General features: G+C 40.6%; 1 protein-coding gene across 11 annotated transcripts in view; it reads left to right on the top strand.

Moving 5' to 3' along the window:
- Tnik (TRAF2 and NCK interacting kinase) overlaps positions 1-25,305 on the top strand; it is a 369,052-nt gene extending 343,747 nt beyond the window's left edge. For 3 of the 11 annotated variants that reach the window (XM_051185891.1, XM_051185890.1, XM_051185887.1), the window contains 9 exons: positions 2,406-2,517; positions 3,240-3,410; positions 4,960-5,103; positions 7,368-7,502; positions 13,852-13,952; positions 16,473-16,622; positions 18,206-18,365; positions 18,649-18,788; positions 20,695-21,313. In XM_051185891.1, coding sequence (XP_051041848.1) covers positions 2,406-2,517; positions 3,240-3,410; positions 4,960-5,103; positions 7,368-7,502; positions 13,852-13,952; positions 16,473-16,622; positions 18,206-18,365; positions 18,649-18,788; positions 20,695-20,778 — 1,197 coding nt within the window. In that variant the 3' untranslated portion in view covers positions 20,779-21,313. Of the gene's footprint in view, positions 1-2,405; positions 2,518-3,239; positions 3,411-4,959; positions 5,104-7,367; positions 7,503-13,851; positions 13,953-16,472; positions 16,623-18,205; positions 18,366-18,648; positions 21,314-21,799; positions 23,338-24,951 lie in introns of those variants that run through there. The other 8 variants (XM_051185885.1, XM_051185884.1, XM_051185886.1 and 5 more) reach the window with 8 other exon arrangements.
- Positions 25,306-27,567: the final 2,262 nt, after the last annotated feature.

Below are 27,567 nucleotides of genomic sequence, written 5' to 3'. Positions count from 1 at the left end.
ACCAAGCTTTGCCAACCAAGCTCTGAAAAATGTTTGGTTAGTTTCTGCTATATAATTGCTTATGCTAATACTCAGAGAAGGCACACAGATACAAGAACAAAAAGTTCTCACGTATCATCTGGCCTGGTTCCTATGTTGTGGATGGGGCTTAAGAGAGTTGAAACAGAGTGATTAAATGACTTGTCCAGGACACACAGCTAGCTACACCAGTGCTTCAACCAGAACTTGAACCTCCCATGTCACAAGCCAGCAGGAGAAACCCCAAATAGTAGAGATTTCAAAGCCAACAGTTGTGACTCATATTTCCATTGATTTAGTCAACCTAAGCTTGACTTAAATAAAGTGAAGTTGAAATAGTTTGTTTATGAAAGATATGGCCCTACTGTTTAATAAATGGACAAGAGATTGGTTCTTTCTCCAACTTACAGCAGGAAGATGAAATAAAAGGTCTTTCCCACGTGGAAACAGTCCTAGAGAGCCTGAGTGAGCACAGGCAGATCTTAGACATCACTGGATGAATTCCCGGCTATGTTACATTTCATGGTAGTTCTGTGACTCACACATAAGACCCTCAATGTTTTTACAGAGCATGTGCACTGTTGGTTTTGACATCATCCTTACACCACATTTCTATGGTGTGCATGCTCCTAACATGCCCAAAGGGCAAGAACTCATGAGCATCTTGAAAAATACAGCATCCTGTTGCAGATTCATGCAGTGTGGGGCAGCCATTTTTACCTAAAGTCTTCCATCGGTACCATGCCCCTGCAGAAGAGGACTTTGGTTCAAACGCTGCTGTTATCCCACCCAGCTCCAAGAGGAAATGTTTTTCCTGCTTTACCATCTCCTTTCCAGACTCCTAAAGATGAAATAGAAAGCATCTGAAAAAGTACTGAGGGGGCAGTTGCTATGTGAGGAGAATGAAAGGATTTGATTAAAAAAGGGTAGAGGAAAAAAATCTTGAAGGCAATTAAAGTTGGATCTTTGCGATTAGGAAATCAAATGGGATATTTGCAAATTTGTTCTTATATGATTAGGGCTTAGTAATGTCCATTTATTTTTAAATAAAAAAATCTAACAACAAAACTTAACAATTTATGCCTAAAATGGTAATACCCACAAAGGGTTCGTAGGATGTTCAATGCTTGTGTCTTTGTGATATTAAAAGGATAATAGGGAAGTTGGGAGATGGGCTCTGTCGGAAAAGTGCCTGCCTCACAAGCAGAACTGAGTTCTGATCCCCATAATGCATGTAAATGTGGCGGTGTATGGCTGTACCCCAGTGTCAGAGATGCAGGGAGGCAGAAACACTCTCAATTGGCCAGCCAACCAAGCCAAATAGAGTTCTGAGCTTAGTCAAAACTGCTTCAAAAATACTGACATACATGAGTAAACAAGGAAGATAGCTGATAGGGACCTCTAACCCCCAAGATGCACACATGTGAACATTTCCCTCTCTCCTTCCACCTTCTTCTCCCTCTCCCTCCCCCACTTACACACACACACACACACACACACACACACACACACACACAAGGTTCTGTAGAAGGAAAGATGACAACAGACAAAATGGGCAGATGGTTATAACACCTCTTTTGACAAAATCAATTACATTATGACACCAAATTATTGAGTATATTACTCCCTAATCTAGTTCTGATTTTGTGCCTTTATGGTACAGTCTAAGCCCTTAAGACTTACTTAAGACTACTTATTTAAAGTAAGCTCTCAGGGTATATTGCATACAAATTCAGGGGCTGCATAGAGTCCCCACATAAAGCATGTGACCTAAGCATCCTCTTAAGCTACCAAGGGAAGGAAACACCAATCACTGAGTAAATTATCTCTGATTAAAGAATTTAAAACTGTTAGAGATGATTCAAATCCACATGTATCATCAGGTCTGAAAGGAAGGGCCCAAGGGAGCATCTCTTGAGCTCCTGGATGGAATGTTGCTGAAGCAATATGCTCCAGGATGGAGCATTGCTGGATCTGGGCTGATTGGGATGGGATGGAGTGTTGCTGTGGCAACATGTTTCAGGATGCAGTGTTGCTGCAGCAATGTGCCTTAAATTTTGCTTTTCTTAAGATCGTTTGATCAATACATGATGACTTAACTTAAAAGTGGAGACAAATCACCAGTGTAATGGCCATTGACAAGAGTGTATATATTGAGGGGCCACCTGCCATCTAAATGTAATTTTCTTTCTGAAACACTTGTAGTGTGATCACTAATAAAGTCTTGCATACACACAGTGTATGGAAAGAAGACGGGACAGAGACCCACACTTGTGTAGCGAGCGAACAGACAGCAGCATTATCTGTAGACAGTATCGAGTCTGAGCAAGCAAAGCCAATGCTGTCTCTTCTGCAGCACTGAGTTCCCCTTCTTGCTTTTTGATCAGTATGGTATGGGAAGCAGCACCAAAGCCTCCTTCACCCCCTTCGTGGACCCCAGAGTGTACCAGACATCTCCCACTGATGAAGATGAAGAAGATGACGAGTCATCTGCTGCAGGTAAGTGGCCCTGAAGTTTTAGAAACAGGGTTCCTTTCTTGTACAACCTAGTGACAAGTTTCATCAATTCATGTTACACCATTTATTGCTATTTCTTTGTGGAACTCCAAAAGCAAATCTCTTTCTCCCCTCCCCACCCCCACCCCTGATTTTTTTTTTTTTCTATTATGTATCTGGAAGAAACCCAGAGGTATCCCAGGATACTAGGAAAAGCCACTCCACAGCGATCTCCAAACTTACCACATAATTCTCAAAAACAGTTTCTGGGTATAACGCTATGCTCGAAGTAGTGCGGTGCTTAACACTCCAGAAATGTATGTTGAGCTGTTTTGAGTTCCAGGTGTGCACTTTCATTGCGGGTCTGGCTAACTAAGAGGATGGCCTTGCTTCTTTGCCTTCTGCAACCCTCTAATCATTTAAGTCAGCTTATGTGAAGTCTCAAAAAGGAACTATTTCTCATTTGTAATTACAGGAATGGCATATTTGATTCTGTGAGATTAATATTAATTTTCCACACCACCCAAAGGAGTGTCTATAAGTCTGTTTTGCTAATGAATAAAATACTGCTCTGTGAACATGCTTTACCCTACTAAAACAAGTATAAAACGGGTTCATGGTTCCTGTGCCTTTACTATACCACACCCCAAGCCAAGTCCTCCCTCCATACTTCCACTGGCTGGCTATTAGGATGCTATTGACTTCTCTAATTCTTTCTCTCAAAGCCCTGTTTACTAGTGAACTCCTTAGGCAAGAACAGGCTAAACTCAATGAAGCCAGGAAGATTTCAGTGGTGAATGTGAACCCAACAAACATCCGCCCTCATAGTGATACGCCCGAAATTAGAAAATACAAGAAACGCTTCAATTCCGAAATACTTTGTGCAGCTCTGTGGGGTATGTTGTTAGTTTGTTTGTTTGTTACTTTAAAGTGTTTAAACATCTTTTATCATCAGAAAGCACTAGGAGAATTGTAGGTGTGAGGGAACTAACATGGGACAGCCTTGGGAGTGACCAAAAGTAGGTTTCACTATGTGTGTGTGTGTGTGTGTGTGTGTGTGTGTGTGTGTGTGTGTGTGTCTCAAGGTGGCATTTAGAGTAATGAGCAAATATCAACCACAGAACCAGCCACCACTTAATACTCAGCCACTTATGTGTCTAGCACTATACGTGGCACCCAACATCCTATCTCTGCGATCCATGTAGTATCCTACAAGCCTTGTAATGGCACCACCTTCTTTTTATAGCTTAAAAACAAGCCCCGCATATTTTAGTGACTTACCCAAGGCCTCAGAATCAGCAGTAATTGGATAAAACTTGAAAAGACCAGCAAATGTTGAGCCTTCCCTTTTCAGTTGAAAACATCAGTATGATGTTCTCATCAAGTAGATAGGACGATATTAGCTGGGTTCAAACTCAGTACAGATGTGAGGATAGTTTATCAAAGTCTTGGCCTATATTACTTATAGTATCATAGGAAAATCAGGATGTGTTCCAACTGAATCCAACTGTTGCTAGGCTTGAATTAGGACATCATAATTTCATAAGGCTAAAGGCATTTGCCATGTGAGCAGGAACAAATATTGAAGTCTAGGAATTGTTCACAATAGCTCTGGAGTAGGAAGGTGATATTTGGAGAACATGGTAGGACTTGACAAAAGGATATTCCTGTTTTTAGAAGATAGATATATACCAAGAGATGTTTAAGATCACCTGCACTGTAAATCTCTTGATGAACAAACAGCTTAATAAGTGGGTGATGGGTGACTAATTTCTTTAGGTATAAAATTTTAGGATTATAATCATCCAGATAAAATGACTTACATACCAGCTTCAGGATAAGGATAATGGCTTACAGGGTCCTAGGGTAGAATTGGGTAACAAAATTCTTTAAATCAGTATTTCTATGACTCAGCTTTTCCTTACCTGGCTTATTATTTCCCTGACTGAGAACAGAACCTCCAGTATATGTGTGAGGAAGAGGAAAGGCTTCCATGCTGACAGATTGTAGAAGTGGAAACTTGTATATTTTGAAGGTGACAAGGTTAGCTGCCTCAGAAATCACTGGATGAGTAGGGGTGTGGTGGGATGGGGTCTTAGGAAAAAAGAAGTTGCACATACAGGGAGCACCAGGGAGGAGACTCCCCATAAAGGGGAAGGCTGGGCAATTTTGCTTACTTACACAGCTCTGCCTAAGGCTCCTTTGGCAAATACTCTCTATAAATGGATAGCTGTTATTTAAAAACTAAAATTGTAGTTCTGTTACCAGAGGAACGGTGATGGAATTAGTGAGCTATACCTGCTACCTTTACACTGTCTACCATAGCACCTACCTGTCTATTTGTTTACACTGGTATGAGACAGTTTTCTGGGCTTCATAGGGATCCAGGTCAAACTGGTTAAGGCCCACAAAAACTCAGTCCTTGTGTGCATCTTAAATTCCCAGGTGTAAACCTTCTCGTGGGAACTGAAAATGGCCTGATGCTTTTAGACAGAAGCGGCCAAGGCAAAGTCTACAACCTGATCAACCGGAGGCGGTTCCAGCAGATGGACGTGCTAGAAGGACTAAATGTCCTTGTGACAATATCAGGTATGTTTTTCAGCTGACCTGACCCTCAGAAGTGCTCAGGTAGGAAGGTGACATCCTAGCTTCTAAAGAAGCCCTGCCCAGCAAACCACAGGTGCACAGTGTTATAGTTGGCAGAGATCATGCATGTATATTGTAATCCTGGAGGATCCAGCCTCCACAGGAAGACTTGCTTGGGCACTGACCCTGAATGAGGCAGACTTGATTACAAAAGCTGTGTATTTGGGCTTTTGCTCCCTTAAAATTTAGCAAGAGTCTTGTAAAGCTGCCTGCACTGCTGTCACTATCATACTCTGAGGTAAGGAATATCAAAATGAAGACTTCTGGGCAGGGATTAGCAAGCAAGTCTCTTACCTCCAGATGGCCTGCTTGTAATTCACCATTGTTTTAAGGACAGTTGTACTACTAGGTAACTAGAAAGAGGGTAGAGTGGAGTAGGACATCCTCAATGGCACATTTTTATCACATCAATAGTTTTTCAAATGGGACAAGACCTTGTTAGAGAAGTAAGCCTTATTACTAATGGGTGAAAAGTACAACTGGAGTCTATATTTATTGATAAGAAGATGTTTATTTCTTCCTGGTGGTGTTTGAAAGAGTTGAATGAATTACCCTCCCCCCTTTTTATTTCATCAGCTATGGACTCAACAGTATTATTTATGTATTAGAGACACCTAGAAACTGTAAAAACCCAACATTCCTCCTAAACCAAGGTCAGAATCTCTAGAATAAGGTGCAGGCATTCAGATTGATGACTCTGACACTTTCTCATCGTGCAACATAGTTTATGAGCTCTATTCTTCCTCTTTGTTATGCAAAAGAGGACCACATAGGGCTTCCGGGTTGAACCTTGAAGATCAAAGTTTAACTCTCTAGGTGTGTTTATGGTTTGAGAAAAGTGTGGTCTCTTGGCAAATAATTTCCTCTTTGCTTTATTTCTCTACTGAGTGTTTAGAGTTTTGCTGTTGAAAATAAAGGCTAACCAAGTAAATTGTTCTAATACTATGATTTCAATACAGTTCTATACGGTCTTTGTTTCTGGCTAATTGCTTTCTTAATTACTGCACTCCCAATAAAGAACTGAAACCATGCATCTATCTGTCATCTATGCAAAGTGGAAAAGCTACCAGAAAATTCAAGGCCAGGCTCTATTTTGCTGCTAGTGGCAAGTCTTCATCCTTTGTGTATAACTATTTCTTCTCATCATGATGCACAAAAGGAAAAAGGGAGATAATAAAAACAAGAAGGGAGATTCTTGAAGTGTTCATGTCCTATTGGCACCGGAAGATGGAGCACTGGTTCTGCTCACTGTAGCTATACTGATCACCTGGGCTTCTGCTTACACAAACAAATGACAGCTGTGCAGTGTTTCCCACAGCTTAAGCCTTGTTGCAGTTCTCTGTCAAATCAGCTCTCATGAATGCTCTTCTTCTGGTACATATCCCATCTGTAGATCATAAAACCTCTTTAAAGGCAATGGGAAATATCTGAGAAATAAAATGCACAGACTAAATTTCTCATTAAGAAAAAGCCATAGAAATGTGCATTTTCTCTCTAGTACTCAAATAACCCAATGGAGTGGATTCAGTTTTGCTCTCCATAAATCTTCCATGCCATCCAGCTGTTGTTTCATCATCCTGAGAGAGGGAACTTTTAACCTTGTTTTGAATTCCAAATCAACATCATTTTTTTTCTTCTTTGATGTTTTTATTTAATATTCTTTTTGGTAACCTCAACACTATAACTTTGTACATTATCATCTTCTAAACTCAATTTGCTTTACTGAATTTATTTCTCTTTCTCCTGTTAAATTCCTTTGTCTCATCATTTAAATAAAAATTTTAACAATTGTCTTTGTTGTGACTGGGTAGGTAAGAGAGGGAAGAGAAAACTCAAGGAGGCACCCCACATAGGTAGACTAAAATACATACCCATTTGTCAACATTCCTTGATGAGATTAGTTCTAGAATGTTCTGGGACTCTGTTTTAGAGGTAGAACTTATCAAGTTCAGCAGACCTGGTAAGAAACAATAAGAGCAGCTTCCTCAAACAAGAAATCGCTTAAAGGTAAAAGTTCAATTTGTGGGTTTTGACCAAACACTAGGGTCTGTTGTTACAAGTCCTGACAGAGTTTACAGTGAGGAAGAGTAGGAATCCTTGTTATTATGCTCTCACAGACACACAGATGCCAGCAACAATCGAGACAAGGTGAATGAAGGAGAAAAGTTATCACAGAGCCTGAATTTAAAACTCCATTATTTCAACAGGAAAGAAGAATAAGCTGCGTGTTTACTATCTCTCATGGTTAAGAAACAGAATACTGCACAATGACCCCGAAGTGGAAAAGAAACAGGGCTGGATCACAGTTGGGGACTTGGAAGGATGTATACATTACAAAGTTGGTAAGTGTCAGTTTGGGAAATTGACAGTCCCAATTGTTTGGTTAAATGTACTCAGTGCTTTCTATCTGCTGTTGATGATGTATGTGTCACCAGGTTAAAATGTTGCTGAACCCTAACATGTACTTGAATTATTCCCCCCCCCCCCCCGCTCCAGAGTGAGATTAATGGAACTCATGAATGCTTTTACAATAAAATGCTAGGCTTCAGTTTGAATATGTATATGTGCTTCTCCCAAAGTTCCCTAAAATGACAGTAAAATAATTAAAATATACTAAGCCCCCAAAACTGATTGGATCGAAGGAAGAGGTGCCAGCAAATAAAAGATGGCCATAAAACTGGATAAGAGTGGCCGTGTGACCGGGATCAGACAGATGATGCTGCATTCTCAATCTGCAGAAAGGACCATTATTGAACTTATCCACCCACCTACCCACCCACCCCCCAGGGAAGACCCCAGGATAGAGGTGCACAGCAGAGCTGAAAATAGGGTTGCTGAAAAGCAGAGAAGTTGAGTCTTAAGAGTCTAGCCCCTCCCCCCACAGGCAAGCCACTGTCCTCAGCAATGCAACAAAGGGAAAAGTTTACCCAGCCAGTGTGGTGTAAAAATAATTGTGAGGGCACATGTGCACCTACATGCATACATAAAAACAAACCTTCCCCATATAGCTCTGAAAATATTGGCAGTATGGTTATACGCACAAGGAAGAGTTTGAAAAAAAATTGTCTTTGTAAAAATTAAATGTACAGATACTAACTTACCTTCCTTCTCTAAAGTTACTGCTGGCAATTGATTGGCTTACCTCAACCAGAGAATAGACAGGTAGCTCTCATGTGCAGGAAGCAAGAATAAACAGGAAGTAAGGACATTGGAAGATGAGTCATGGGAGAAAATTCTAGAAAAAGGAAGTTATATTTTACAGAGATTTGAGGGGGGTACTTCTAAATAAAGAGTAGGAGTGTTTTGAAAGGTGCAGTAGAATTGGGGAGGTCAATGAAAGACAAAAAAGTCTTAGCAAGAATAAAACTAATATAAGCTTTTAAAGTTGAGAATGAAGAACCTGCCTATGAAGTAAAACTAAGACAAGCAGGGCAACTGCCTTGATCTGCACAGTTTTAGGGGTGACCTGACAGGGGTGACAGGAAATAAAGAATAACAGACAGGAAAGGCTCTGATCTGGTGCATTGTGCACTCTGATGGAGAAGTGCTAGCATCCAGGAAACTGAGCATGTTTACTTTATACATCTCCTATGATCTCAATCTAGGGAGTAAGCTTATTGTATAGAGCTAAAGCAGGAGACAGAGCTAATGTGTGCAGTGAACAAGGAGGCTGGTTTCTCTGTAGTCTCTGTAGGGGACCAATCTTTGGCTGTGAACATCCAAAAAGAGGAAGCGTCAACAGACACTACACACACTCTCAACATCCACAAATGGACCAAGGAAGGTTTTGCAATTTCCCTGAGCCTGACCTAAGGAAGTCTTTCGTATTCCCGTGAGTCTGAAGCACTTGGCTCTTGGACAAGGCCATTGCCATGTGAACAGTACATATTTACTAATGATTTCCCCTCTCCCTGCAGGGGGCTGGAGAGAAGACTTGGGCGGGGGAGGTTAAGAGCACTTACTCCTCTTCCAGAGGATGAAGTTTGGTTCCTAGCACCTACATTAGGATGCTCACAACCACCTGTAATTCTAAATCCTGGGGAATCTGACACCACCCTGGCCTCCACAGGCATTGGCTCATACTTGTGCACGCATGCAGAGAGAGAGAGAGAGAGAGAGAGAGAGAGAGAGAGAGAGAGAGAGAGAATTAAAATAATCATTTTTAAAAGAGGAGAAAATATAAGGAAGAAAAGATCAACCAAAGAGGTTCAAAGCATGAGGCTCAATAAAAAGAGAGAAAACAGTAAGAAGAGATGGAGAACATAGAGAGAAAGAAAGAGGAGAGAATGGCTTCTAGGAGGCAGGTCTTGGCATGCAAATTAAAACGATTCTGAGAACCAAGTATAGTTATTCAAAAAGAAAGCCCCATTATGGTATTTAAGTGTTAAAAAAAAATGAGAAAGTCCTTGAAATTTCCAGGTTATAAGAAAATTAATAAACAGCATATATGAAACAGGTCCTGAATCAGAATACCCTGGGGCTTTTCCAGAACATCAGAACCTTCAGAGCTCCAAAGGCAAAGTTATCTTTACCTAGAGGGTTAGGGTGTAGCTCACTTAGTGTTGTCTTGCCTTCTATGTACAAACCTATCCTAGTAATGGATAAACTAGGTGTGGTCATACAAACCCCAACACTTCAGAAGTGGAAGCAAGAAGATCAAAAATTCAAGGTCATCCTTGTCCTTATAATACATGAAACCATCTCAAAAAAAGTCTTTTCAACCCACATTATACCACATAAAATGGGGTGATGTTAGAGTTAGACGGAGCTCTGTAGAGGCTCTTTATCAGGAGTTAGCTCTCAGAATTTTAGAAACTAAGAAGGCACTCCCAAAAATGTTTCAGTTGGGAACCTGGAGACCCGGAGAGCCAAGTTCAAAAGCTTGGGGACCCAAAGAATTGAGGGTGATGTTCCAAGCAGAAACCCAACAGTCTCAAGAGCATACAAGTGGCAATTCAACCTAGGTTTGGAGGCAAAACAACTCCTGTCTGAACTGAGGATAGGGAGGCCTGGGCCTGTTTGTTCTATTCAGATAGACAAATTATTAACTTAATCCCATTGCACTCTGCTTTATCCAGGCTACTAATTCAAATATTACTCTAATCAGAAAAAGTCTTATAGAAACACCTAGAATAACCCCTGGCCAAATGTTTGAATATGATGTGCCCCAGTCAAATTAACACATAAAATTAAACATAATACAATCAGTTTTAGGAGCCAAAGGAAAACTTTATAGGTATACCATATCTCCAGAATATTCCATATCATGCACAGTCTCTGCGAAAGCTACTGGAAGCTGTGTCTCACTAAAATAAAAACTTACAACTTGGTGATTCAAGAAAAAGGTAAATGAAGGGCCCAGAATGATGGCCAAAGGAACCCAGGACTACTTTGCCACAGGCCTGCAAAGCAAGATAATGTCAAGCTCCAAAGGAGAAAAAAAAAAAAAAATGACAGACATGAGTAGCTCATGGCTGATTGACCATGCTGAAAGACACTTCCTAGCAGACGGTTCACATCTACTTAGAAACACAGAAAGCAAGAGTGTGAAAAAAATGAGGAAAGGCAAGAAAGAAAGAAGTCATCATGGTGTACCACATGCCTTAGCTGTGGAGATAAGTTATTTGAACTCTTCAAATGGCTTTAATCAAAAGTTTAAAAATGTTACATTCTGAGTGTGAGGTAGGAAGTAGTGTAGGGGTAAGAGCTATGAGTGGGAGCTGTAGGGAAAAGGAAATGGTTTTGTGAACGTGATTCTTTTTATGCTGTGAAATCAGTAGACACTGTCCTTATTTAGAAATGAGACTGACTATGTGGCTTTGAGGCTATTTACCTATAAAACTTGTCAATTCAGACCAGAGGTGAATGAGGAAATTCTACAGCTTTGTAAAATACACACAGTATGTTAGCTTTGTTTTTAACCCGAGAATTACGATGAAAGTGTGTGTGGCCGTGTGGCTGTAGACATTGCTCCAAAGGTACTCTCAGGCAGTCTGAGGAAAGCACTGTGCAGGGTTGAAACTGTAACCTCTGGAGTTGGTCCAGCCACATGTGTTACATGACTGATGACTGAAAGTAGAAACATGAACTCAAAAAGAAGAATTAAGTCATTCATATTATCCTGTCCTGGAACCTTAGTATGTTATATTTGGACAGCTAGAGAGGGCCCTGGTCTAGGGCAGTCTCCCTGTCCCTTTCTTTCACATTCATTCTAAGCGACCATCTTAGACACTAGGGAACAGTGACTAGTGACTAGAAGATCCAAGTGAGGCAACTTCCCTTTGTGTTTTCTACCCTAAAGAGGTCTCTGTAATCTTTATAATACAGTGGGCTTATTTATATGCACTTATCTAGAAAACACAAAGGTGTGACAAAGAGAGATATAAATGAAGTTCATAAACACTCGCTACTGTAAAATGCATCCCACAGCCTCATCCTGTCAGTATTGATTCCCAGCAGCTAGTAGATTCCCGGAACATGGAAACCTGCTAAGTAGTTTTTGTTAAAGGAAGGAAGGGATGTTGAATGGGCACAGTGCTATTCACAAACCAGATTGCATTAAGGAGTATTTTTTCCATAGCAACCTGGTGACATTCAGGATCCACTGGTGCTTTTGTTTGGGAAAGTAGACTTTGTCCTTGCTTGTTATATTCAGAAACTGCCATTTTCTCTTACTTTAATCTGATTATGTGGCAAAGAATCAGAAGCAGCCCACATCATTCCCACCAGACAGCAGGCAGCTTTCCTGTCGGCGAGTGTTTCTTCTCTCTTGAAGACTGTGCATCTCTTTATTGCAAAGCCATGATTGTTTTCAGGAAAAATCAGGGCAATTCAAGTGCAACAGTGAGAAAAATTTAGAATTGCTTCTAAATATGGCTTTGAAAAAGCTGTAGTATTTGCTTTAAACAGAAATATTGTGCTGTTATTGTTGATTTTTTTATTAACCCAGATATTTTAGTGATCAGATTTCATTGCACAAACTAACACTGAATAATTATAAAACCATAGAACTAATTGCAAAGATAGTAACCTTTATGAATGTTGTGTCTTGCTATACCTGGAAAAAATGTTCCAAAAATGCAAGGCTGTCTAAGTCCTGTTTAACCTACACATCTTCCATCAGCCTTCCTAACATTTCTAGTTTGGTCCTTCTGGTCAAGGCTATCTCATTTCATTGCCCTGACATGCATGTGCTGACCTATAATCAAAAACTACAAAATAAAGTGCAACTAGAGAGCAATGATTGATCAGTATTTATTAGAAATTTGAGACCATCTTAATTACCAGAAACACTTTAACCTCATTATCCAAAGAACCACAGAGTCTCTCTGTTTTGCTTTCCTTGTGGGATTCTAGCAATGCCATCTTGTAATGTTTATAACTAGTCCTCTGTACTCAAATTCCTATGAAATATCAAAAACAGAAAGAAAGAATGGCAACACCTGCTAATAACTTGAATAATACGCTTAAAAAGTGTGACCTTTTATATAAACAATAAAATAAGAATAACATACACACACAAAAAAAATACAAACATCCTATAGAATATTTCTTTTGTTCTATATATACTTACATGACTTTCCTTTTGAAGCTGTGTTAGTCTTTTTGAATCTTTTCCTGTGTCTCAGGTAAGAAGCTGGCTGAGGATAGAGCTCAGTGGCTCAGTGGCAGAACACTTACCTAACATGAGGACTTGGGTTTAGTCCCCAGCATAAAAAAAAAAGGAAAAAAGTTTACATCATAAAAATTCATAAAGAAACCAACTAGAACCTCAACATTTCATGTACCTATATGAAAAATCTATCCTATCTAGCTTCCTTATGATACAGGATGCTGTTGAACAGATATTTTATACAAAAAAAAATGGCTGGATTATGAAATATTTTTGGATTAAAGAATTAGACTGTTCTTCAGCGGTGAAAAGTCCAAAGTCTTTAAAGAATTCTGTATTCCTTCAAGGTCATCGTGGTAAATACTGGTCATTTTGTTATCAGAAACACATAGACCACAGTAACTAAGAATTCAGATGGCAGAATGTGGCATTCACTTGGTGCGTACTTGTTGAGTGCTATTTTATGTGAGGCAATAATGAATTAGGCACTCAGTCACTTCACCAAGTGAAGATCCATAATATTTTATTTTCATAAACAGCAAAAGGATTTGTCAAAGTACATGAAACCCTTAAAAATAAGCTACTGACAGAACCCAGGGCTCCTATTATTTCATTTTTCATAGCAATATAAACAGTTATTTCATTTAATCATTAGGACTCAAATGTGAATAACAAGCAAATAATAATACATGATAAGCTTATATTTCCACAAGTTTGTTAATTGTTCTAGCATCTTGTCATAACTACATTCAAGTAAGTATACAAGACATGCAAACTAACATAAGAAAATGGCATAGGTCCTTATCAAAGTGAATATCCATGTCTAAAATGAAATTGTTCCATCTTTAGATAAAGAAAAATCCTTTAATATAGACCTAACAAATTCTGGCATTATGACAACCAGGTACACTAAAAAAAAGTTAAATTTATGTGTTAAAAAAAAAATCAATCTATTCCACGGATAACACCCTCCATTGTGAAAGCATGTAGACAGGCAGATGTTTTCATTGATTAATACAAAAATTCTTGGGTAAATTGATGCCATTTCTAAATTCTTACTCTCTTCTTTTCCATTTCAGTTAAATATGAGAGGATCAAGTTCTTGGTGATTGCCTTAAAGAATGCAGTGGAGATATATGCTTGGGCCCCAAAACCTTACCACAAGTTCATGGCATTTAAGGTAAGCACAGATGTTGCTTGTTTACTTCAGATTCCACCAGAATTCTATTTTCCACATAAGCCAATATCAGTTTTATTATATAGAGTAAAACTGATTTTAAAAACAATTCTTGGGTTCGTTATTTCAAAAGACTTTAGTATTAAAACTACTATACAGCTTATCACATTAAAACCTGTGATTGTCCTCCTCCATTGAAAATCTATGAACTGTTGACTTCAAGAGGAATTTAGTTTAGGACAGTTACCAGGAAAAGTACCAAACACAACATTACACAACGGTGTCTGCTGTAGATCCACTGAAAGCCAAAAACTGCCTGTTGTTTTGCCTGTAAAAGACAGATCTGTGGCAGCACTGTGTCTCCAGATCTGCTAATCATCACTGGCATTTCTGAATAAACTAAGATTGTTGATTCTTTGTTCAGTGCTACCTCATGAGGACATCTCTGGTGTGAATGCTGAAGGCAGTCACCCACTGAGAAGACCTTATTCTTCTGCATTTCCATGCTGCTTGTCCTTGCATTTGTTTACCTTGTCTTGGTCTATACACAAATAGGTTGGGTCCCCATGAGGTTCAACTAGAGTGGGATGCTAATGTGCTTTGTCCCATTGTCCCCAGATTATAAAAGATGAGTGCCAAGAGAATTATTGCTTTCAATCACACTGATGTGTTCAGAACTACATAGCTTAGCCATCTCCAATGTGAATTTATCTCCCAATCTCTCTGCATTTCTCACTGATCCTCATTTTCCCTACCTTTTTTACTGTAATTGGCTTTTGGATTTTTATTTATTCTTTCTTGTCACCTACTGTAAATATGCCCTGGGATTTTTATCAGAGAACAATCACTCCACTCCCATCTTGTTCTTGTAGTTCAAATGCCCATTTGTGATGTGTTGTGGGTGACAGATTCATGGACAGAAATGAGCTTTCCTCCAGAGGCTCACTCTACTGCAAGAATTTTTTTTTCTTATTTTACATATCGATCCCAATCCCCTCTCCCTGCCATCCTCCCATGACCCCCAATCCCCTCCCATCTCATTCTCCACCCACTCCACAGGGAGGGTAAGGCCTTCCACAGTAAGGATCATCAAAATCTGCTAAGTCATTTGGAGTAAGACCTAGGCCCTCCCTTCTGTCTCTAGGCTAAAGGAGTATCCCTGCATGGGGAATGTGCTCCCAAAGACATCCTAGTCCCACTGTCAGAAGTCCCTTAGACTGCCCAGGCCCTCCAACTGAGACCCACGTTCTGGGGGTCTGGATTGGTCCTATGCTGGTTTCCAAGCTATCAGTCTGGGTATCCATGAGCTCCCTCTGTTCAGGTCAGCTGTCTCTGTGGGTGTCTGCAACCTGGTCTTGATCCCTTTGCTCATCACTCCTCCCTCTCTGCAATTAGACTCCAGGAGTTCAGCTTAGTGTTTAGCCATGGGTGTCTTTGGATTACATTTTGTTCATAATAGCAATGAAAGGCTGTCTCACAAAGCTAATATGGTGCTACTTTGCTGCCAAAATCTCTCTCCAGAAAAGCTTTTCACTCGAGATCTCCTTCCCATTCCGACTTAAGTCACAACCCTCAGGGTCCTGGAACAGCCCATGAGAGAACAAAACACTCCCCTCAGTAGATCAAGCCCAGCCTAGAAGAGGAAGCACAGAGGCAAAGGCTTGAATGGGGAAAACTGGCACATACCAGAGGTGGAACCTTCTCCTAGGACAAGGACAAACAGTGCTAACTTCCTGTGCTGTGAGAATGACTGTAATAGATGTGGAAGGAACAATGTTTAACAGCAGGTGTGCTTTCTTGAATCTTCCCCTAGAGTTCAATATCTGAGAAAAGCACAGAATTATGACAAAGGTGCAGACAGGAACTCTTCACAGCTATGGAACTCAGGGCCTGGATCCATCGATAAGCTTGGCTAGAGCTCTCCTCTTTTGCTTTTCAGTAAAATCCTTGAAGATAAGACAAGCTATGGGTATTGTTATTTGTCTTCCACGTCTCCCTTTCTCATCCCCTAAACATAACTCTCAGAATACGGTATAAAGTTTAGAGAAATTGACAATCACAATAGGAAAATCGTGGCCAGTCTACTCCCAATAGCTCCAACAAATTTGACAGTGATGCTCACAGCCTTTTCTTGAAGGTAGCAACCTGGGTACCATGTGGGGAAAAGAGGCCAAAGAGGTCACTGTATACTCTCTAGAGGACAAAGGCCAGAAATATACAGAAAAGAGCAGCAGCATCTAGCCACCATGCTTTTAACCCACAATGCCACTATCAAAATTGACAGCTGTAAATCTTTACTGTGCAAGACAAGAAAGGGAAAGGGGGGAACAAAAAAATAGACAATACAGTTTTCCTCCTGGAGTCAAGTATAAATAGACCTAAACCTGAAGGAGATGTTTTCCTAGCTTTTCAGTGGGAAAAAAAAAAAAAAAAACACTCCCTTCTGACAATGGCCAGGTGAAACTCTCAGGAATAAGATAACCTCTTTTAACAGCATGGATACTAACAAGATGATTTTTAAAGTCTTTTGCAGATCTTCAGCATAAGCCTCTGCTTGTTGACCTCACAGTAGAAGAAGGTCAAAGGTTAAAGGTCATTTTTGGCTCACACACTGGTTTCCATGTAATTGATGTTGATTCTGGAAACTCCTATGATATCTACATACCATCCCATGTAAGTTTTTAGAATTGAACTGTCTCCTGCACCGTATGACAGCTTGCATGTAAAGAGATTAGGCTATGCCTTTTTTTCACTTGTAATCATGCTAATCTGTAAAAGTTGTGAACTTTGGGTAGCACTGAGTAGACAGAATGTTCTTAAAGGTTTAATACTCCCTCAAGCAAGTAGCACAAAAATCCTATTATTTTGAAGATATCATCTTGTTTCTCTGGATTTCAAGTTGAAATCCATGTTATTCAATATCTGAGTTCCTGTTTTCAGTTTTGGAGTCTATGCTAGAGAAAGACAATGATTAGATATTAAATTATTGGGGGGGGTCTCTTTTCTGCTATTTCCAGTTTTTCTCATCAGTCTGGGGGCAATGAGGTGTGGTGGAGCAGATGTACTAGGCCTCATACGATGTCTAGCATGTGTGAACCTGACAATAGTGGATATGCTAGGAAACTTCTCCAACCCTCAGTTTTCCCAGCTGTAAGATGGGACTCCAAGTACCTATTCTGTAGGAGTATTACCATTACCATTAAATTGGCTCAGGACCAAACATATTCAAGTTCCTCTTATTAACAATATGATATTCAAATAACTATACTGACTCATTGCATAAAACCTTACCCTTAATGGAAATGCTGTATAGATGCACACATTAGAGCCAGTGTGGTGTAAGCTATGTTTCATGAATTCCAAGGCTAATAAACTCTCAGGATAGTCTGAGGCTAGTCCATAGCTTATTGGCATTTTGAGATTTTAAAGAAGCCCAGTCCCCATGCATGTGTTTTGATGCATTTACACACATGCAAGAGCCACCCATTGCTGCAATTTTATAGTTTTTTACTTGCCTGTCTGCATCTAAGCTGAGACTTGGTCACCACTGTGATCATCTTCAATCCCCCAAAGCCCTGTTAATAACATGGTGGGATGATGTGAAATTGTCAACCAGGAGTAGTAGTGACATCTCCCTTTCCATAGAACCAGTCAATCCATGCTTATGTCAGCAGTGTGTCCAGTAGTAGGGTAATTTTACCTTTTTTCCCCAAAGAAATCACTAATTTAGATAATTCTGGTATTAGAGCTCCCTGGTGAAGGTTCCGGGTACTTCACCCATGGCCCTCTGGTAGGCATCTGGCATTCTTCCATTCTTTGGAAGCAGTGATTCTAGTGGAACCCATGAATTTCAGAATCAGAAAATTGTGCTCAGAGCCTACTTCTACCACTAAATACTCGTGTAGCTTTGGTCAAGTCACATAACACTGAGATGCAGCTCCCTCGTTTGCAACAAAGCTTTCTGTGATGGTGAACCTGTCTAAGGACTAGAAATTATGTATACAAGTAGTCCATTGATTAGCACACTAGTACTCCATACACTCAGTGTTACTGTTCTTAAGAACAGGTAAGACGGATTCTGGATCAAGTAGCTATGTTTGCATAGACCAAGACATTTGACAAGAGAAGTCATTAAATTAGATTTCAATATCTACAGTAAAAATGACATAAAATTTCATTACAGTTCCTAGAAATAAAAGTCAAAAAGCTTTCCTGATTTTAAGTAGAGTGATTCTTGCCCTTTCTTTGTCTTCTAGATTCAGGGCAATATCACTCCTCATGCTATTGTCATCTTGCCCAAAACGGATGGAATGGAAATGCTTGTCTGCTATGAGGATGAGGGGGTGTATGTGAACACCTATGGCCGGATCACAAAGGATGTGGTTCTCCAGTGGGGAGAAATGCCCACATCTGTGGGTAGGTTAACCATTCCTTATCTCCTTCAGCAGTTACACCCCCCAAATGAAACGAAAGCCAAGAAATGTGAAACAACCATTTGAGTCCACACACACCACAAAAAAAAAAAAAAAAAAGAAAGGAAAAAAAAAATCCATGACTAATGTGACTAACACTGTAAGACTTGCTTTGTCTGTTTAATCTCAAGTCCTTTGTCCTTTTTTGTGGTTAAGATGTGAACAGATGCTGTGAGTTGTTGCCTATCTAATGTTTTTAATGCAGTTTTGGAAATTCCTTTTGACAGCCTACATTCATTCCAATCAGATAATGGGCTGGGGCGAGAAAGCTATTGAGATCCGGTCAGTGGAAACAGGACATTTGGATGGAGTATTTATGCATAAGCGAGCTCAAAGGTTAAAGTTTCTATGTGAAAGAAATGATAAGGTAAATCCGTTTCAACTTTGCTTTAGTGTTTGCATTTTAAGAGACCACCAGGTACCTGTGAAACCTTCATTTTCCTTTATACTGATGAGTCACATCTGTGTTAAGAGATCAAAACTATCTTGAAATGGCATCACTTGGTTTGATTCATGTGAACATTCAGAATCTATGACTCATGCATCCAAGCTAACATAAAACATCTAAAACTTTCTTGTAGACTCTTTGTAACTTTTGTGGCCTGTGGCCCTTCTGGTGATTAACAACCATCGCAGACCCTCCTATGCACTCAGAGTAGCTGGCCCATCATTAATCATCCCACAGTGGGTCAGCCTTATGTTTTCACTTTTAGGCCTTTCATGGGGACACTACTGGGACTTAGCTTTCATAATATATTTACCCTTTAGTGTAAAACATTGGACATGTAGGAAACGAACTTCTAAAAAATGTCACTCATTCCTAAGAAAAATAGTCACAAACTCAACTTCTGCCATGTCCTGTCTCATTCCAGCCATGTGTCTCCAGACATGTCACAGTGGGGCTACATTCTAAGACAAGTGACCATGTCTGTCCAGCATGATCAGTCACCCCATAAGAGTACACTGAAGTGGTCATGCTCTACCTCACCCTCCCTCTAAGATGAGTCAGCCTGACAACCATGTCCCCAAAGCAGCAGATATGAATGCTGTAGGAAAGAATGTGATGGGTTGAACTGTTTACATCTCTTTGTTCACCCCAGTTCCCCTGAATCCAGATTGGCCTTTATCCAACCCTGGTAATATGGGCCTGGATTCTTTGATTCTGGCTAACTGCTTCTGACCTAATATGGTCTAGTGGACAGCAGCTGTGGGAGACAAGGATGGTTACCAGGGGACTTATCAGACCATGTCACACACCAGACTTGACAAGTAAGACTCAACACTTTTACAGGCCTAGAACCTAAGATGTGAAATGCCTGGGTGTGGACAAGTACGCTGTGGTTCTTGACAAGGTACTCCAGCAGGCCTGGGCCAGCCCATACTCCCAGGCTTGAGCCTATAGTTTAGTCCCTGAACCCACAGCTGGGAACAACAGCAACCCTTTCTTCTCAGCAAACTCTCACTGTCCTCCCCAATTCGATTCTCTGGCCTCTTAGAGTAGCTGTGCTTTCCTCTGTAGCATTAGGTAATTCCACAAGTTTCTTAAGGAGCCGTAGGAACAAGTAGCGCTGGTGGCACACGCATTCCTCAGACCACAGACACAGGCTGACTGAAGGACCATTTCACAGCCCCAAACAATATTTTCCTGGGGCAGTGGTTCACTGACATTCGGCTCAAGCAAGCAGTAATCTAAATCTGCTCACTTCTCCCAGGCCTTTGACAAAATGAATGAACTGGTTCAGACCTAATATTGACTGTGGTTCTGCTTATTAATGCCATTATCTCCTTCAGCTTGGGATCTGCCAGCATCAGCATAGAGGTCACACGTCAACCCTGAAGCACCAGACTGGATAGGCCTTAGCCGTCAACCATAGCCACTCAAATATCTTTGTTTTAAGTTTAAAAACCAAACATTGAAGTTGTACAAACTGCCAAATTTTGCCCCCAACTTTGGGAATTTAAAGGGATTCTCTTTCATCTGCCTCCATGTCACTTGCAAGGGAGAGAAAGTTTGTCCCTGTACCTTTGTAGAAATCATCACTGTGCCAGGCCGGGAGTCGAGCAATAAATTAAAAAAAAAAAAAAATGTTAGAAAACATAATGGCAACATAGACAGTGCACTGTCTCAAAAGTCATTATAAACACAGGCCACAGAAACTTAACTGGCATGTGGCAAGAATAGGACATGTGAGAGAAAATGGCTGGACAGTTGAAGAAGAGAAGGGGGAAAACAACCCATGAAGTTGAACTAACTTGTTTTTAATTCCAAACAGGTCTTTTTCGCATCCGTGCGATCTGGAGGAAGTAGCCAAGTGTTTTTCATGACCCTCAACAGAAATTCCATGATGAACTGGTGACAGAAGAGCACTTGGCACTTATCTTCATGGCGTTATTTCTAATGTAAGAGAACGTAACCCGTGTGGACGTATGCCAGTCTAGAGGCAGAACCGGAAGGCCTGCTTGAACATCCCGCCTCCTTTTCCCGCTTCCTTCCCCTCCGCCCCTCCCAATAGCCCCTCTTTCAGTGTTGCAGCCTGGTTAAGAAGGAGAGAAAGAGGTGGCAGGAATGTCCGTGACATCCCGAGGATGCTGCATTGTCTGTGGACAGAGTTGGACCCTGTGCCCTTCAGAGTTAGGGATAGAAACAAATATCGTGTGCTTTTATGATTAAGCTGTGTTCATGCTGGCTTTTCAGTTCTTTTGCTTTGGGTTTCTTTTTTAACTTTTCTTTTTCTTTACCCCCTTATTTTGTAAGAATGGGGAAAGGAATACATACTGGGAAATTAGTCTTTTTTTTTTTTTTAATTCTGTCTGCCTGCTAGCTTTAAGTATATGGTATGTTGTAAAACTCCAATTCCCAGTAGTGAGAGACAGCACAATAAATGTACCTTATCTCCCTGCACTGAAGGCTATACCCTCATTGTCGGGTAATTTAAGAACTCTCTTGCCTTCACCAACCGAACAGGCTGTTTTGTTATTTTCTTTCTTTCTTTCTTTCTTCCTTCCTTTCTTTCTAATTGCTACTGGCTAATGAATTTTTGAAAGAGAAGCAAAATAGCTTTCTCCTCTCTGGGGAAATAGATTTTAAATGGCTAAACTACTAGCCTTAATCTAATAAAATCAACTACCACTTTTGTGAGTCTGACAGGCCATAGTTTGATATGGCCCTTTCTAGAATGGAGGGTGTTGAGTGGGACAGAGATGCCATTGAGTTGAGTGGACTTGTGACTTGGGGAGGGACTCTGGGATACCACTGTCCCTCCATTATTATGCAACTGATCAGGGCAAAACATGGGATGACAGGTGGGTCACCCAGAAGGAGCTTGTGAGAAATGAGCTAATATGTCTATGTAAATACACACACGTTCTTTCTTCAAGGCACAAAGCCTCCCCGCACAGAGGTCCCTTCATTTGGATTTGTTAGGGTTGAGAATGGTTGAGATCCTTCCTGCAGCTGAGGTTACATGACAACCATGCTCTGGAACACCAGCCCAAGGGTGCCACTTTGTCAAGATTTTAAACTGTGACAAAGAAGAATCACTAAGAAATATTTCTGAGCTGCTGTGTCCTCACTGGGTCAAGAGACTAGACTCCTAAGCCTGCACAGACACTGCAGGCTCCAACAGCTCAGGTCTTAGGGAACCTGAAGGCAAGGCTTTGGCCAAAATTCTGAGATCCTAATCATGTTATGTTCCTCACAACTTCCCAACATACTGTTAGCAACATCTGTGCAGAGGTGTGTGTGTATTTAGTTCAGGTTGACTTGTGTCTATAAAACCCTTACTCGAATGATTTGAACTTTTATGTGACTGGCTGGGATTTTTCCCAAAGCTGTAAGCATGGCCGCCTATGGTATCCAGGTGTTGCGAAATGGTATCTGTGCTGTGCTTCCTGTTTTAACCTACCTCGTTTTGTTTGTTTATGTTTCTCTGTTCGTCACAGCAGTGTTATCTCCAGGAGACATATAGAGAGCTAAATTCGGCAATCTCAGCTATATTAAATATTTTCAAAACAGTAGTTCACCAAATTGTTCTTTAAAAATTGGAGGGAGAAAAAAAAACTTCAATGACAGTCTAATGAGGTTCGGTTTTAAAGAATGCAATTACTGTAAATGGATCAAAAAAGAAAAACAAAAACTGTGATCCTACTGACTTTGCCTAAGCAAATGAGCAGCTAATGTACTATTAATGAGAACGAAACACATACTAGGAAAATGGTTTGGCCAAAGGGGATGAGAAAGGGAAATATTCCGAGACAGGTGATGGCTAAAGGGGATGAGAAAGGGAAATATTCCAAGATGGGTGATGGTCATTTGCAGTTATCTGAAGCAGGTAACACTAGGAATGAATTGAGGGTGGTCTTCAGGTGATTACCAGATGAGCCCTCTAGTTCTCAAAAGCAATGAAATCCTCCCGTTCTCATTTTTACTGCTGGAGTTATGCTGCTGATCGACACTGTCTTCGCAAATTCCATGGGACAAATTCAGCAACTACTGGAATTGGATGCTGATATGGATTTGGATCTTGTCTCCAAATGTGATTGCCACCAGCTCTTTATATTGCTGCTGTGACAGTTTGAACCAGAGGCTTCTTTAAATTATGTTGCAAACTGATCTTTGTTTTTATGTTTTGTTTTGTTTCATCCTTATTTCTAAGTGATACATCCGAAACACACAGCTTTAAATGATTTTTTATTGTGGGACTTTGGGTACAGTTAAGAAATAAAAGGGAATCATTGTGTTTAAACATAAGGTAGTTTGTGAATGTATTTTTTAAAATCTAGATTCATTGGAACAAAAAAAAACATAAGAAAACATATTAATGCCGTCTTGTTTACAGTATGTACAGTGACATAACATAACATGAGCTTTTTCTGGTGCCAACAAAACAAAATAAAACACAGACGTTAAACATCAAGCCATGCCTTTTATATTTTTGTACAAATATTTTGCACTAAGTATAAGGCAAAAGCAAATTTAAAAGAGGCCCACCAATCTCTGCTCCTCAAAATACATTTATAGAATTCCTTGAAGCAGTTATCTTCAAAAGTAAATATTCTGGCATTTATGACAGGTCTCAATTCTGACATCATGAGACCTTGGTCACGTACAATGTATCAGAATGGTGCCCTGTTGTTCATCATACAGTTCCCACTGGGGGTGAATTTCCTTTTGCTTGCTTTTTTTCTGGGATGTGTGTTCTCTTTACCTATTGTAATTTAAATTTTCTTCTGTTATGATCTTTCCTTTTAAAAGGTCTTGTTACTAGAAATTAGGCAGGCGTCTGTTTTTTTCTACATAGAAGAACAGCCTTCCCTGAGATTAAGCTTTAGTAGACATAATCACTCTCAGTACATTAAATTGCTGGCCATTTAGCAAACCCACTGAGCATGGTCACGCCACAGCTTTGGCCTGGGACCTAGAAGAGATCACTGTGCTTAAGTGCTGGCCAGGACATTGTAGCTTGGGATTCTCGATTCCAGTGAATGGTGGATGGACTGAGTCCTCCCACATCAATTCCATTCAGATCACATATAGCCACCCCACAACATACAAACAACAACTTACATTAAGTACCACATGAGCACCAGTGAGGAGCTCAGTGCTTTTCTTGGGGAATTTTAAACAAACTTCAAGACCTAGACTTCTTTGTATTATTGTGATTTCGTATTCAGTAGAGTACATTAAGGTTAGGGCAAACTCACAAGAGGTCACTTAGATGGGGTCCCATGCTTCTAACACTACCATTCCTTTCTGGGGTGCACACCTAACAGCCCTTGTATCAAGTGCACATTTTTCGAGGCCATTGTAGTTTCTGGTTGTCACTACTTCTAACAGTTTCCTGTATGTTCTTGTGATGCACTGATCATGGTGTCTCTGGTCGCTCCTGTGCAGTAATTTAGAAAGAGGTGTGATACCCAGTCCTTTGACAAAGAAGGGCAAAGTCTGACTTCACAGCCCACAAAGTTTTCTTTGAAAACCGCTTTCCCTGCTGCTGTGTGTACGAGTTCGTGTTCCTATATCCTCGGGTCTTGCAGTTGCTCTGTGTGTGCTGTTTTGGAAAGTCCATGTGAACAGGCACCGCTGCCTTTGTGCTGACTGCTTGTAGTATATGATGTGTTACATCAGTGTTAAGAGAGAAGATAGAGGTGTTGATGAGACTTTGACCTTAACGTGTTGCAGGAAAGCATGAGAAAATCTACCCTGCTCCGAACACTCCAGAGACTCTGGTACTATGTTCTAACCATCTCGACAGTGATAAATTATTGATTACCTTTTAGTTAATTCCCCAAAAAGTTAAATATAAATGTCTCAAACAAACCATCCGATGAGCCAAGAACTTGCTTTTCCTGATCATAGTAACACAAACTTTAACCCCTTAAGTCTATTTTTTTAATTATTTATCTGCTGGAATTTCTCATAAATGCCATTGTATTTGGCCTTGCTCACTACAGTAGTATTGGGGACCCCAAAATGAGCTGTCTTCCCATGAGTCTCACTCAGTGTGACTATAACATGATCTCTTTTCCAGAACCCAGCAAAGAGTAAAAGCTCCTGACGGTTTCCAGGTCCCAAGCTGACAGCACGTACACTTTTGCCAAGTCTTTTCTAGTGTTTTTATTTCCATACTGTGTTGCTGTTCCAGAAATTTCTCCATAGACATTTGTGTGATCCAACAATTTGCACAACATGAAACAAGAACAGGACCCAGGCATTCTTCTACACACGCCAGTCCATGAACGCTCACAATGCAGAACAACAAAGATCTCCCCCAAAATTTTCAAACCGAAGATTCCCGGATAAGGTTTGCCCTGTTTCAAGTCAGATGAAAATGTTACTAAACATTTGGGTGAAATCTAGAAAATAAAATTGAAAATAACCATAATGATAATAATAAATAATAATATTCCCTGAGCTTTCCGACTTCTGTCTATGTGTAGTCATCTTTGTAGCCATTCACTCACTCTGTATGAGTTTTGATTTTGCAGATTCATCTCTTAGAGACAGCAACCTGCTTTGCAGAACCCAGGGCTTGTCAATGCTAACAGGAAGGCAGCAGGTGTTAGTTCCCAGCAGTGGACCGCTATTGGTCCTGGCAAATATCCATGCCTCAGTTGCCCCTTTGTTTATCCTTTCCCCTAGTTTAAAACATACTGTAGCGTGTTTAAGGAATCTGAAACATCTTCCTGAGTCAGAATTCCACATGTTGGGTGGTAGCAGTGAGGGAAAGGGCGACAAGCTAAGTGAATTTTAAAACTGTATACGTGTACTTTTCTTTTTGACGTTTTAGCTGCCTTACACTGTTAATGCAGCTGAGAGAGAGAGTATAGTAGTAGGAGGGAAGGTACTCCTTTGCTGTGTCTATGATTGTTTACATTTTTAAACCTCTCATTTTCAAACATGTTTTGAATAGCTAAAAGTCTGTGAAACTGGATGTAGTTGTACCTACATTTCTTCCTGAAAAATTCTTCCAGCTGAAACTTTTATTTAAGTATGCATTTTCCTTCACTCATACAACAATTCTTCAAGAAGTCCTTTCTACTGATACTCCTGCTGCAGTTGGGGAAACTTAAGTAAGCTCTAAGCCAAAGACTCCCTGAGACCTGCTGTTACATTATTACAGAGGAAATATGTGTGATGGAGTATAATAGGAATAAGACACATGATAATGTCTCTTTGGCATTTCCAGATCAAAACCCCACCTTGCTCTTCCCACTACTCACTTCTCTAAAGTTCTTTCACCCAACTGAGAAAGTCCCTGAGCCCTCACTCCCACCCCACTCCCATCATTCTCCTTTCCAGCACTACACTTCTGAATGCCCCATTTAGACACACTACAAACATCCTGGCTTCTCGTTTTCCTGATCTTGTCTGGGAAAGCCTGTTATGGATGACTATAGAAGCTCCTAAAGCCATAGTGGGAAGTTTGTCTCATTGGTTCATGGTGTGTCTTACACATCCTTTCCAAACAAAGGCCATTGCTTCGCCTATATCCCCTTCCCATTAGCATTATCAATGTCTCCATTCTTTGTAGAATTTCACCCACTAATGATACAGTCCTGTGCTACAACCCTCTGCTTGGTCCCATGACCCCATTCCCTTCCATCTATTGGTCTTCTTGCCTTCAAAGAAAAACTCCCCCAGAGGAGCTGTGTCTACTCACTAACTTTCTTTCCTTGCCTTTTGAGCTATTTGGAATCAGTCTTTCATCCCAGGATAGTGGCTTTGCTAAGGATATCAGTGGCCGCCTGCCTGTGCAGTGCAGCCACCGGCTCTCTGGCTGCATCTGTGGTTTTTGACACAGTCAGAAAATGCTTCTTGGCAGAGCTCCTGTGCACTGGCCTTCCCCAATTGCCCGAGTGAGCATGTTCTAGCAGCTGGTACTGGATGGCCCCTTTCTAGGTGAATCTATTCCATCTTGGAACCTTAAGAACCATCTCTACAATGGTATAAGCCACATCTTCAACTCTAATCCCAACCTCCTCCTTCCTGGAGGCTGGATTCGTGGGCTTAATTCCCTGATAAACATCTTCACTGAGATGTGTACTGTGTCCCAAAACACTGATTCAAGGTCTTCCCCAGACTGGCAAAATGCCAGTTTCATCCTTCTACACAGGAAAATCTCATCAGCACTCCTAACTTTACTCTTTCATATACTGTACTTTAGAAACAAGGCCTTTCTTAGACTCAGGGAACATCCATGATCTGATCTGAGCCCAGGCCACTTTCTCTCTGGCATGATGCTTTTAAAACACAAGCCCAAATATGCTACTCTTCCAATAAGCGCCATAATATCTTCCCAGGTCACTCAGAATAACATATTCAAGTGATCAATAAAGTCGCTGAAATTATCTTCCCTATCTTTTGACCCTCCCTGGCTACCATAATCTGACCTGTTTACTCTGTTCACTTGAATTCAACCATGCAGCCCCTGCTTCACTCAGAATACCCTCGACGCATGCTCCTTCCTGGTACCCCATCCAGAAACCAAATACCTGGATGCCTTGCTCCATCTCTTCCTTTAGATCTTATTCACAAATATCCCTTTACCCTCAGAGAACAACACTATAAAAGACCACCTCCCACAGCCATTTTTTGCTTTACCACTGTTCACAGTTGTTCTTGCCAGCTGTTTTGCTCCTGGGTC

Source organism: Phodopus roborovskii, unplaced genomic scaffold, assembly GCF_943737965.1.
Source record: "Phodopus roborovskii unplaced genomic scaffold, PHOROB, whole genome shotgun sequence".
Classification (NCBI taxonomy): Eukaryota; Metazoa; Chordata; class Mammalia; order Rodentia; family Cricetidae; genus Phodopus; species Phodopus roborovskii.
The sequence above is the reverse complement of the archived record's forward strand: the minus strand, read 5'-3'. Positions and strand labels throughout refer to the sequence as shown.